This window comes from Notechis scutatus, chromosome Z, assembly GCF_049901735.1.
Source record: "Notechis scutatus isolate UNSWTSFEM ecotype Mainland chromosome Z, rNotScu1.2, whole genome shotgun sequence".
Taxonomy (NCBI): domain Eukaryota; kingdom Metazoa; phylum Chordata; class Lepidosauria; order Squamata; family Elapidae; genus Notechis; species Notechis scutatus.
Window position 1 is genome coordinate 88,319,235 of NC_142025.1, and position 13,734 is coordinate 88,332,968.

General features: G+C 37.0%; 1 protein-coding gene across 4 annotated transcripts in view; it reads right to left on the minus strand.

Annotated features, from left to right (window-relative positions):
- The window catches only part of PLCD3 (phospholipase C delta 3), a 72,490-nt gene that overhangs the window by 15,151 nt on the left and 43,605 nt on the right, over positions 1-13,734 (minus strand). For 3 of the 4 annotated variants that reach the window (XM_026683627.2, XM_026683626.2, XM_087945329.1), the window contains exons 3-7: positions 9,736-9,964; positions 8,799-8,928; positions 7,601-7,826; positions 2,372-2,573; positions 857-1,001 (exon numbers count right to left, since the gene is read on the minus strand). In XM_026683627.2, coding sequence (XP_026539412.1) covers positions 857-1,001; positions 2,372-2,573; positions 7,601-7,826; positions 8,799-8,928; positions 9,736-9,964 — 932 coding nt within the window. Of the gene's footprint in view, positions 1-856; positions 1,002-2,371; positions 2,574-7,600; positions 7,827-8,798; positions 8,929-9,735; positions 9,965-10,052; positions 10,209-13,734 lie in introns of those variants that run through there. The other variant, XM_087945328.1, reaches the window with a different exon arrangement.

Sequence of the window (13,734 nt, forward strand, 5' to 3'; positions counted from 1 at the left end):
AAAAACCCATTCTACCTTATGCAAAATTTATCATTTATCAATCAACAGTTGTACAATTGGGCTAGAAGGAATATATGGTGTTAAATTATTTCAAATACAAGGACTTACTAAGATAGCAAGTGGCAAAGCACCATCTTAGAAATACTGTTCCTATTCTTCATGATTGTAGAATAAAGGTTTACTTTGAAAACATCCTGCCAATTTATCAGAAAACGAGAATGAAAAGAAACTAGAAGCTATGTCTATTAGATATGTTAAAATGCTTGCAAATTTTCAGCATCTTTTTTTTTTAATGCCCCAGATCAATTTGGCATCTCAAAGATCTCACAAGCTTTCAACCAATCTTTAATATTTTTTAATATCTAATTCTGGGACACTAAACAATACAGTGAGTATTGTGAATATTGCATTGCAATATATGAGCAATATAATGCTACTTGATAAGGAGTGCTGGGAAGCCTCTATTGAAAACTCTTGTTTCACACAACAAATGATGCTTCTTCTAATAAAATAAAATATCTAGGCCATATCATTTATAAATCAATTTTTACTTCAACTATTGCTTTAATCAATAATACTGCATATGAAGAATGATATCATTAAATATGGTGGAACCACTGGCTAAAGGAGAGGGGGCTCTTCTAGGGATAATAAAAAAACATTCCAGCTTAGGATCAGTTAGGAAAGGAAACTTCTAAGATCAGGAAGACAGTTTGTTCCTGTAATATAGGTAATCAACAATCAAATATCCACTTGGGCCTATTTACAAGTGGTTCTGGCTGTTTGAAGCTGGCAATAAGATTCTAGTAAAAAAGGTCTCAAGTATAAAAATGTTGTGTATTGTAATTAAGTCTACCTTGAAGGCATGGTCCCGGATGCTTTCAATTACATCCCGGAAGAGGATCTTGGAGGTAAGTGTATGGCCATGGTAGATAATGGGCTCTCCATTAGAACCTTCCCAGCAGTCCAGCTCCACGCAACGGCAGCCCTTCATTAATGCCCTGCCAAATGGGGGGAATAAAGAAATAGATTTTGCATTTTACAAATGCAACTGGGAATGTATAGAGGTAAAAGATAGTAGAATATATTATTTTCATCCTGGGACTCAGGATGTTCAGTTTTGTATGAGATCAAGATGCTTCTCTAAAGCTTCTGAAGCAAATCTAGAATATGTGAAACTATATGTGCCATTGAAATTCAGGAGACACCCACATCTAAAATTATATAAGTAGATACATGTAAGATGGCCTATGAAAAGCAATGAGCTATGCTGGGTATCATAATCAAACTAATTAATATAGAAGTTGTAGTGTAATCATTTTATGTAATATTCATAAAATAAAGATTATATTCCAGATCAGACAAATGAGGATTAAGGTCAGGAAATGTAGTCAGACTGAGCAGGTGATGTAAAAGAAATAGTTTACCTTTTGTGTTATACATTATGTGAGCCATTGGATTTTCTATAGCTACTAATATGTAATCTGATTCTCCTGCTGAACTGACCAAATTCAATATCTTCTCTGGCTGTTACAAGGTGTCAAATGCTTGGATCTGATATCAGAGCCCCTAGAGAGTTTATGCATACTTCCTTCAATTCACAAAAACTGCAAATAATACCTGATTGACCACATGTTGTTCTTCACTACATCCTATTCAAAATGGCCCTAAACTATTCATTTAAGGACAATTGAAGGTAATTTTTACCATATGAATTGAATAATAAGTTTGTCATTAAGTGTTGTACATTATGATTCTTGATTCTTAATGAATGTACCTTTTCTTTATGTATACTGAGAGTATTTACACCAAGACAAATTCCTTGGGTATCCAATCACACTTGGCCAATAAAGTATTCTATTCTATTCTATTCTATTCTATTCTATTCTATTCTATTCTATTCTATTCTATTCTGTTCTGTTCTATTCTATTCTAAATAAGTTTATATGCTATCTAATTAATGGAACCACCTGATGCTAGGAATGTGAATAAACAGATGGAAAAATCCCTCCCTAGGTACCAGTCTAATTGTTCCTTTCTGTCATCTTGCCTTGGCCTTGTTCCTCTTGTTCCGTTCAAACTATACCCACTCCCATTGAACAGTTATCCTCTCCTAACCCGTTGCTCACCCAGTTCCCCTTCAGTTTCCATGATAAAACCTCACAACAGGTAGTTACCAATTCTCAGGATATGACAGGATCTTCATCCCCACTTCTACTCCCAAATATTTGATATTCTGACTTGTTTTCAACTAGACCTTTGTGGATTTCTGAGAACAATACCAACTCTACCTCCTTCCTTTCTATCAGGTTCTTCAATATGACACACACAGTCTACAGCTGTTCACAGTTGGGTCATGAAAACTTCTTACCGAACATATGCCTCAGTGCTACTGGCCCCTCCAATCTGATTGTCTGTTAGGTAGGTATTATGGGAGGAAGAGATGAAGTAATGGCATAAAGGCTGGCTCATATCCTGATAAATCCCAGCATGCGCCTGGTTGAGGATGTTTCCCGCTGAGGATAGTAAGTACATTGTGAAACCATCCAGCATCATGAGACTGTGTTGCCTGGCTGTGGAATAGAGACAGTTGGTGAAGCAGTTTTGACTACAATCCATGTAACAGGTTGACCAGATACATTTCATAAGGCACTGTTGTATACATTCCAAATACCTGCATCTCATTCTTTCCCTTTCCCCGCAACGAACAAAATATATAATGTGATGTAACCTCTTTTTTTTCCTCCTCAGTCCACATTTTGAAGAATAAGGAAGAAGTGAAGGACCAAAAAATAATGGTAAATTCTTGTGAATGAATGAGCACTTCTAACTTTTTCTATTCTCAATGGCTTTTTTACTGTTGTTGTTTTATTTTTAGTTTAATCTTTTAAATAATTGGATTGGTTTTATGATAAGGTACTATGTTTTAATACTGTGCTGAAACCATCAAAGAGTCCACTTTTAAGAAAAGGAAGGTAGCATCATCTCATGGATTTTGTTCTGGAGATAAAGGAAGAAGAAAAATCTACGTTCAGCAGAACCCATCCATAATAGAGCGTCTTCTGAGGAATAAACATCTATTTTTGTTGCTACACAGAGATGATAACTTTCCAAAGATTCAAGGGCAATATTATATTGTTATTTATACAATGCCATCTACATATAGTAAATTTTTACAGAGCTTTACAGAGAACAGGTTTAAAGATCCCTCCCCGAAGAAGTTCAGTCTAATAACTGGTATACACAGGTGAGATGAAAGAGAATGAGGAATGAGTGGAACAACAGTAAACAGGAAAACACCTCGGTTGAAATATAAAATATATCCACAAGCTGTTGTTTTCTATCTCATTTTGTTGGTAGCCTTTGGTTCTAGGGAAAAATGAAGTAGTTTTGCAAGTCCAGTGGCAAACCACAGATGGTCTAGACTCAGAGCAGGCGTCTCCAAACTTGATAGCTTTAAGATTTGTGACTTCAACACCCAAAATCCCTCCTCCAGTCATGTTAGCTCAGGAATTCTAGAAGTTGAAGTCCACAAGTCTTAAAGTTACCAAGTTTGAGGACTCCTGGTCTAGAGTCTAGACCAATGTTTCCCAACCTTAATATCTTTAAGAATTTTGGGAATTAAAATCCAGACATCTTAAAAGTTTCTGAGGTTGAAAAACATTGGCTTAAGCAAAGATAGTTATGGCTGCTTTAGAAACAGATAAACAACTATTGTTTGTAACATTTTGAAAGGTAAAGCATCATTCTCTGGTGATGTTAAGGTCAAGGGAAAGATGGCAGAGTCCCAGAGAAAGATTCAGACAGGGTCTCACCTATTCGCTAGAACCTGTTGTTAACTTTCTAAGCAGTTCAGAAAACCGGTTGTTGGAAGAAATCTCCCTTTGTTTTTTTCCACTTTGCAGGGCTAATAAGGAAACATTGTGGTGGTATTGCTTACAGAAACTGTCTCTCCCTTAACACTTACTACCTTCTTGGCAGTACGCTAGACTTCCTGTCTCACTTTTGCTGGTACTTTGTTTGACTCTCTTAAAGGGAAAGGGTTGTTTTAAGCTTTTTACACTGCTGTTAGGTGGAAATACTCCCCTGCTGGAGTTCTTCCAGCCTGGGTGCAACGATTAGCACTTTGAAGAAATAATGAAGAAGAGCTGCCAGAAAGAAGCTTTTAATGACAAGGAACCAAGATGAGTGATATTCAGCAAGGCTTCTTGGCTAGCTAGAAAGATTGACATTCAAACATGAGTTTATATACCCTTTCTGAGTTTTGGTCTAAAACTGGTTTTTGGTGAAAATTAATTCTGTGCTTGGTGACGTTTAATCCTCTGTTTATTGATGGGATAATTTTCCCTATTCAGCTTTGTTTGGAAGCAAAAAGGTTAATCTCTGTTCCTGAAAAGAAACTGGATTGAGAAATCTGGCTAGTTCCTGTATCTATTTGTTCTGGTAATTGGTTTAACAAGTGACAGCTACTGTTCAATGGTGGGATTCAATTTTTTTTTTTTACCAGTTCTGTGGGCCTGGCTTAGTGGGCATGGCAGGGGAAGGATACTGTAAAATCTCCAGTCAGAGGTGGTATTTGCCAGTTCTCCGAACTACTCAAAATTTCTGCTACCGGTTCTCCAGAGCTGGTCAGAACCTGCTGAATACCACATCTGCTACTGTTGTGATTTAATTATTTGTATTGTGTTTGAATTTTTTCCTGCCTCATGGTTTCTTTTTTTATCTGGGGATGGGGTCTTTCTTCACTGCTTTAGTGATATTTGGCACTGTCCTTTTTGGGGTGTACTTCCAAGAGGCAAGCTTGGCATTGATTTTTTTACTGCCTTCCTGAGGGCATGTGATCTTTTCTTAAATCTGGATGATTTCCTTGTGAGGTGAGTGAGACCAGCTGGTGTCTTTAAGTGGTGCAAACAGATCTAAGGATTGCTTCTCCTGGGTGTCCTCTTTCTGGAGAGCTTAAATGACCTCTCTGCTAAAGAGTTTCACTTTATGAGTAAGAGTTGGCTGCTGATAGTTATCATTGCATTTTAACTATTTTCATTCCTCAAGGTGCTCAGGCATCCTGCCTGATTTGTAACTCTGGGTTGAAGGTATTGCTGATGAAAAGGAAGGTATTCAGAGGGAATGGTTTAGGTTTCCATGATGGCTGGGACTCAATGATCTTCAGTGTATATTCCCCCATTTCTAATCTAATGATTGGTATTTAGGACAGCTTTTTGCAAGCAAAGAATCTTTTTGTATTTTTGTATAAGTAATCCTTGAGTTACAACAGTTCATTTAGTGACCATTTAAAGTTACAATGGCACTGAAAAAAGTGACTTATGACCATTTTTAACACTTATGACGGTTGCAGCATCCCCACAGTCATGAGAGGCCAGGTGAGGAGAAGCGCCCCTTGATGTGAGTGATGTCGAGTTGGCCATGCCCACCCAGTCACATGACCACCAAGCCACGCCCACCAACTAAGCCATGCCCACAGAACCGGTTGTTAAAATTTTTGAATCCCACCCCTGCATAAAATGTTTTGTTGTTCTGATTGTAAAAGATTACGGTATGGCCACAACAATAGCCATGGAATGGCTTTGAAAGTTTTTCTCTCCAAATTAGAACCTGAAAAAAAAAGAAATAGAATACACACACACAACACACACACATTTTCCTTGTATGGAAGACAGAATTTGGCTATCTACACAAAGTTCCTGTTTAATAAAGTGATTACAGTTCTAATTATCCAGTTGTAATATGCTTTGGATCAACTTGAACAATACAGAACAAAATACCAAAAAGGAATAAAGTAATAATCTCAAGAAAAGATGCCAATGGGAGTTAAATATGAGATTTTGGGCCATCTAAGAGACTGTTTCAGATGACATTTTTACAAGAAGACACTCCTTACCTCTTTCACTCCTTACTAGGTATTACAATCTCTTCTGTACTCTCACTGACTGTATACTGCTGCCAAAACTGAACTTGCTTGATTTATTGTTGTACCAAAATTCCAGAGAAAAGCAATTATGGGAGTAAACCATCCTATAAACTATACATGTATATAATCTGAGACCTTGAAGCTTTAGGACTGAGTTAAGCAGCTGGGCAAAGGTGACTTCTTTGCTTCTCCATTTCAAAAGTCTACGTCTAGAATTTTCTAACAGGAAAGAGGAAGTACTAGAGCTAACAGCTGCATTTTATATCTGGCTCATCATTCCCCTCATTTGTTTTGTCACCTAGGGTAGCAGCACCTACGTTGGACTAAAAATGAAGAAATAAACAGGTTCAGTGCTGATTAAGTATTTCTGATATGACAACCAGAAAATTCCAGGGCTTTAAACTACACTGGGATGCATTTTTAAAAAAATCTGAAGGTGACAGTGGCAGTAACACAAAGGAAAATCCATATAACTACAACTAGACAAGCTCAGCTCATAGAAGACTCTACTGTTATATTGCTGAGAATAATTTTATTATTAATTTTATTATCTAATACAATGAATTTAACTTCTAAACAAAATATTAAAGATTGGTTGATCTACGGACTGAATTTATCTAAAAGTGTTTGCATCTATGTGATGTTTAGGCCAGGCTGCTACATCAGCACCAACAATGCAGAAAGTACAAGACAGTCTTGCCATAACTTATTTTGGTTTGCCAGTATGATAAAATATATTAAATACCGTATCAAGTTTCTTTTTAAAATTCTAGGTTACTAATAAAATCTGGAATATTTTACATTTTTTAAAAATTAATTATAACATTTTATTAGACTGTAGAATAAAATACAAAAATACAAAAGCAAATATCAGGACACAGTGGGGAGAGGAAAAGTGAGGAAGAGAAGGGGGGAAGGAAAAAAAAAAGCATTGACTTTTGACTCCCTCTGTTGCAGTAGAACATTAACATCAAACCTGAACTTTTTGTTTTCCATAATAGTATAAACTCGCCATTTCTATAACAACAAATCAATCTAATCTATAAAACCTAAAATCAAAGTTTCATTTTTTCCACCTCAAGCACAAAGGCCAGAAGCTGTTTCCATGTAGAAACAAAGTACTTATATTCTTTTCTTTAATCAAAACAGTCAATTTAGCCATCTCTGCCAGAAGTATTTTACTAGATCATTTCCTGTATTTGGCCTGCCCTATTTCCTCTCTTTGTTACTTTATATAATACAATATTTTTAAAAAATCAAAGGAATTCAGTTACTAAAACCAAGCAAATCATTTTTTTCTGCAATACTCCCAATCTTAGTAGTCCCTATACTGCAGAGGTCTCCCAGCTTGGCAACTTTAAGACTTGTGGACTTCAATTCCCAGAATTCTGGGAGTTTAAACCCACAAGTCTTAAAGTTGCCAAGTTTGGGGACCCCTGCTATTCTACATATTTATTACAAGCCTGTCAGTATAGGATTGACTACCTCTCCAAAAGTGGGAGCAGGAAGAAAACTTTGTGGCTTGTTCCACAAAAATAATGACCTTCATCAACCTGTGTCAGGTTCTTGATCAGCTGGGATACCTAAGAACCCCAGCCTTTCTGGATGTTCTTGCAATATGCTTGTTGGAAAATTTACAATCATATTGTTGAGATACATGTAACACATTCATACCTTTCTCATTGAGCTCATATGTCTGAATGATATGTTGAGCTTGTTGCAAGCTTGCTTCTTCACCCTGATCATGCAAAAAATCCTGTAGTTCCTCAGCAGAAAGCACACAGTCCACTCCTGAATATTGGTGGAAGATGTCCTCCAGCTCAGGCCGTTTCATTAGTCGTGTACAGAATTCCTCAATCTCAGATTCTTCCAAGCGGTCATTGTTTGATTTGTCACACTCCTGGTGAAAGAGAGACAAAGGAATAAATAAGCTGCGGTGAAAACTGGATCAGAGGCACCTAATTAGCAACTGAATGTCTAACATGGAAAAAAGCAACTTTCAGACTTTCCCAGCCTGGCAATTTTCAGGTGTATTGATACCATAATCCCCCAATTTCCCAGCTCAGACAGCTGCCAGAAATTCCTAGGATTTCCCAAACTGATATGCTTTAGATACGCTTTAGATACATTGGGAATTGCAGTCCCAATGTATCTAAAGCATAACAGTTTGGGAAAGACTGCACTATACTAAGAGCTACCTGCTTTTTCCCCTTTACACCGAAATCACAACAGGTAATTAAAAACAAAGCACACCTATATAACATACACTGTTTAGTCTACAGCAACAACAAAAATACATGAAATTATGAAGAGTATTAAAAACTACTTGGTTCAGAATGAAATATAGTAAGTATTATGGCCTGAGATCCATGCTCTATATTATTTATTATCAAAAGTTGTATTAAAGAAGAACATAAAATCACCAAATGAAGAGACAACACGGATGTCTCTCATCTCTATGAATTGTCTCGAAACTTTTGAACACATTTATGCAGAGCTTTGGAGTTAATAACCTAGCAAGGCCAAAAGGCCTACAATAGCAAGTATAATGGAAGGGAAACTAAGAGAAGAAACAAAGTAGTATTCATCATGTCCTAGGACATGTTTTGGGTGGGAAATACATATTATATACATTTCTTCAGAATATCAAGTCCAAATAACATTGGGAGGTAGATTGATCTATCAAACAACAGTTCAAAATCATCTAGAGAATTTTCATAGCAGATAATGGATTTAAAGCTCAGTCTTTGTCCAATATTTTAACTAGTACAGGAACCATGGAATATACAAAAGCACCTTTTAAATATAAAGTTACTGCTGAAAAGGACATGAAATAGAACCCAGAAGGCAAGAGAGAGAACAATATGAATACCTTAAAGAGCTGATAGGCATAGATGTCATTCATATCTATGTTTACAATTCGCAACATGTTTTTGATCTCTTTGAAACTCATCTTATTGTCTTTGTTCTTGTCGGCTTCATGTAAGATGCCATGGATCCAGGTAGGGCCTAATGTAAGGACAATGTAAAAAACTGGGAAGCATCTGCCTTAAAATTTAAATTAACTCTCCTTCTGTTTTACATAATTAATTCAAGAAAATTGTGAAGATAAGTCTTAATACGAACTATTAAGAAAAAGGGAAGGAGTGTTGGGGCATATTTAAATGCAGAACAAAGGGTACAAAGATATCAGCTATCCACAAATATTTGATTGAGCAATTTCTGTCTAATTCTTAGATATATGGTTAAAATGTCTTTATCAAATTCAAATTGTAAGAAAATAAAAATTTCTGGCCATATAACTTCTTTCAGAAAAAAACAAATTGCTGCTTCTAAAGCCAATAAATTATCCTTTGTTAGGTGAGGCTTTTCAAACAGAGAATGGTTACACTCCAGCAACATCACTGCCACATAATTCCTTTGCTGGTGCATTTTCGCCTTTGAGGCATAACTCAACTTCTGACTCTGTGGCCATTGCCCTACATTCCCCTGCCATGGAAGATGTCACAAGATAGTAGGGGTAAATACTAATACTATTTGCTTCTTTTTCACATCACCAGTGCACAGCAACCCATGAAACCAAATGGGGCTCCAAATCCCATTATAAATATGATACCATATGTATTTTTAAAACTCAGAGGTCTAATACCTAACACAAGCCAAGGCATAGATTTTAAAAAGAGAAAGGAGGGTTTTGTATTGATTCAACAAAAACTTCCTTTCTCTTTTTAAAATGTATGCCTCAGCTTTAAGGGGGAATAATATCTACCCCATTTCTAAGTCTTTGCCGATATAGAAAGAAAGGATATTGCTCAAGTTTTTCTTGCTGGCTCATGGCTTCACATCTGACCATCAGTTTTGTGAGTCCCCTCACCCACTGCTGGGCTTCAGTCCCATTCCGAGCAGCCAGATCCAGGTTTTTCCGTTTCCCCCTGAAGACTATAGTGAAGCACTGCTCTTCTGCAAAAGAACCACCAAATTTCCGAAGCCCCTCAGATTGGTAACCTTCACGTACACTTTCAACATGGAGGATGGAGACTGAAAGACAAGGCATCAAAGGGAGTCATTCATGGAGAGAGATAAAAATTAAAAATATTCTAAGTGTCTCAACTCACCAAATACCTACCACTTTCAGTGAAAATGTTTTCATTTGCCATAAGAAAGCAGGGAAAGACTATAGTTGCCTTGCACCATGGGATGAACTGTATATTTGATAAATAAACAAATAGTAGAACATAGAACGAGCAGGCAAAAGACTCCAGTTTCAACTCACAATATTTCACCATAGGGATGGAAAAGCCAGTCTCTGAGACCCTGGAGAATGAGTGTCATTAGTGCCAATTAATCTTTCCTGATCTGGTATCTCTCAACCATACTGAATTCCAATTGTCATCATTCCAGATCAGCAGACAGAAGGGGGGTCTGAAGTAGATGGAGCATTGTTTGGCTGTGATATAAGGTAGTTTTCTTTATTTCCCAACCAAGAGTCTATCAAAAACTCATTAAAAATTGTCCAGAATGAAGGTTTTATGATGCTTAGGCTTATACCTGGCTAGGATGGGAATAATAACCTAGCACTCCTAGAAGAGGAAGCAAATCTCAGACCAGGATGTGTTTATTTAGCATTTTAATTGTTCAAACATTTCTCATTTACTATCTCTGTAAGACTTTAAATACCTCTGCAAAAAAGTGATTGGCTCCAACTTAGGAGAGAACTAGAGGCTTGATCAGCCAAGGAAATGTAGCACCTCTTCTCTGCTAGGATATCTCAAATAACGTTTCTTAAATTTCCTGCTCTCAGAACTCCTTTCCACTTTTAAAAATTATGGCAGACCTTTTGTTTGTATGGTTTATACAGGTACTCCTCAACTTACGAGCACAATTAAGCCCAGAATTTCTGTTGCTAAGTGAGACATTTGCCCCATTTTACGACCTTCCTTGTCACAGTTCTTAAGTGAATCACTGCAATTGTTAAATTAGTAACATGGCTTTTAAGTGAATCTGGCTTCTCCATGGACTTTGTCAGAAGGTCGCAAAAGGTGATCACATGACCCTGGGACATTGTAATCATTATAAATATGAATCAGTTGCCAAGCATCTGAATTTTGATCACATGACCATGGAACGGTCATGTGAGAAACAGTTATAAGCCACTTTTTTCAGTGCCATTGTAACTCTGAACAGTCATTTTAAAAAACTATTGTAAGTTTGGTCTACCTGTATTGATCCATTTTTGCCATATTAAATATTAAAATTGACACATTCATATGTTCATTCATATAAAAATAACAATTTTAAGTCAATAAGATATTAACATAATAAAATATTTTTCATGGAAAAATATATATTTTAACCAATAAACGAAGAATGATGTTGTTTTAAATTTTTGCAAATATCTTCTTGCAAACAGCTGGCAAATAATTATCATTTCAGAAGAATGCTGAGAGGGCCTCCATGAGTCCTCAGGGGATACTTTAACAAAGACTGCCCTTGAGTTCATCACAGACTGCAAGTTTCCCTTCTGTCAGGTATCCACAAGAGGCCCATTGACACTGGCTTCCTAATGTTGGTTTAGAAGTTCTTATAGTTTGGGAAGTAGAAGGAACGAAGTTTGGAAAAAGATGAAACAAGAAATGGAAGCTGAAATTCTACCTGTGGAAGCAGGTAGACCTACATTCTTAGTGTCTGCAGATCCTCCCTCCTTCCCCTCCAAGCCAAATGGATCTGTCTTGTGACATAGTCTTATTCCGAGAGGAAAAATGAATAAGAACTCTTGAAAAATTAAGTAAAAATGTAATGATTTCCGCCACTAAAATTACAGCCCAACGTGAAAGGAAAAAAGTGAGAAGAAAAAAAAAACCTGCCATCTCTGAAAACAATAACAAAAATGGTGAATGGAATCAGCAACAATCCCACTACTTATCCCTTGCTTCAGATTACTATAATAGGCTTCCAGCCCCAATTCAAGAGCTGGTAATGATCTACAAGTCCTATACAGCTAGAATTAATTCAATCATAAACAGGGTGGAAAAACCTATGAAGTGAGGAGGGTATATATGAGACAACAGGAATTTTCTGTGAGGACGTCCTGTTGTAGAACTCCTTTCCCCAAGAGGTTGATTAAAACTCCTTCCCTCGCAGCTTTTAGAATATTTTTCACTACTTTTCAATTCCAGCCAAATCTTATCGGCATCTATCTTGGGGGGATCTTATTACTGTTGACTTATTGAAACTGCTGCTTTTAGAATTTTGGTTTATGTTGTTGTCGAATTTATACTTTTAACTTGTTATCTTCACCTAGGATCATTTGGGTTGGAAGGGACATGAATTTAAATAAACAATATGCAGTATAACATTGCTATATAATAGGGAGCCCCAATCCCTGGGCCACAGACCCGTACCAGTCTGCGGCCTGTTGGCAACTGGGCAAGCATGCACTTCATTTGTGCATATATGGGAGCTAGGTTGCGTATGCAAAGCCATCCCCTCTCTGCCATCGCTGCCTGTCTATGGAGCTAGAAAGGTTGGCGACTGCCACCCTATAATCTTTTGCATTGTAGAGACATCTTTCCCCAATGGGTTTGCTCACCCCACTCATGCTGGCAGGATGGACCGCCTGCAGACCCCATCAGTCAAGTAATTGTGGCTGGTGGAGTCCAGGAGAAAAGCCTTTTCCGCCACAGCCCTCCACTCCTAAGAATGTCTTGCTATTGGAGGTGAAATCCCCCTCCTCCCTCCTGATCTTCAGGAAAAACCTTAAAACTTGGTTGCGCCCATTAGAGCATGGGCCCCTGAAGGAGAAGCAGTTGGCTGGAGATGATTAATGCATTAACGGAGAAGGCACCACCACAGTGGTGGGATTCAAATAATTTAACAACAGGTTCTCTGCCCTGATGACTTCTTCCAACAACCAGTTCACCAAACTGCTCAGAAAGTTAACAATGCAAATAAGCCGGGGAGGTGGTTAGCCCATAAAATAAAAAAAGAACAAGAAAAGAGAACGATCGTAGCTCTCCAAGATCAAGAAGGGAAATTATGCACGCAGACCCAAGAAAAGAAAGAAATTGCTAAGGAGTTTTTTATGAAATTGTACAAACAGGAAGAAATACCGGAAGAATCTATTGATCGATATTTGAATGAACTTACCCGAAGTTACTGAAGAGAAACAAAATTTGAATAATAAAATATCTATAGAAGAAATTAGGAAGGCAATCGGAACACAAGAAGCAAATAAGACCCCTGGCCCAGATGGAATTCCTTCGAAATTCTATAAGGAATTCCAAGAAACAATAGAGGAGATATTGGTGGACTTATACAATGAAGCATTGGAGAATGCTAACATGCCTAAATCATGGATGGAAGCATATATTACCCTTATTTATAAAGAACAATCAGACCCACAAAAAATTCAAAACTATAAACCAATATCACTTTTAAATGTAGATTACAAAATAATGGCCACAATATTGGCGGAAAGATTAAAGAGAGTATTAAGTAGAATTATCCACATTGATCAGAATGGCTTCCTCCCCCATAGGCAAATAAAAACAAATACAAGAACCATTATGGATATATTAGAATATTATGAAGTATACTTAACCAAGACAATGGCATTGATATTTTTAGACGCCCAGAAGGCATTTGACAACCTGAATTGGAACTTTCTTATTAAACAACTGATAGGCATGAAATTTGGTGAAAATTTTATAGGATTCATTAAGACAATTTATAACATGCAAACTGCAAAAATATTAATAAATGGGGAAAATACAGATACCATAAAGATAAATAAAGGAGTAAGACAAGGC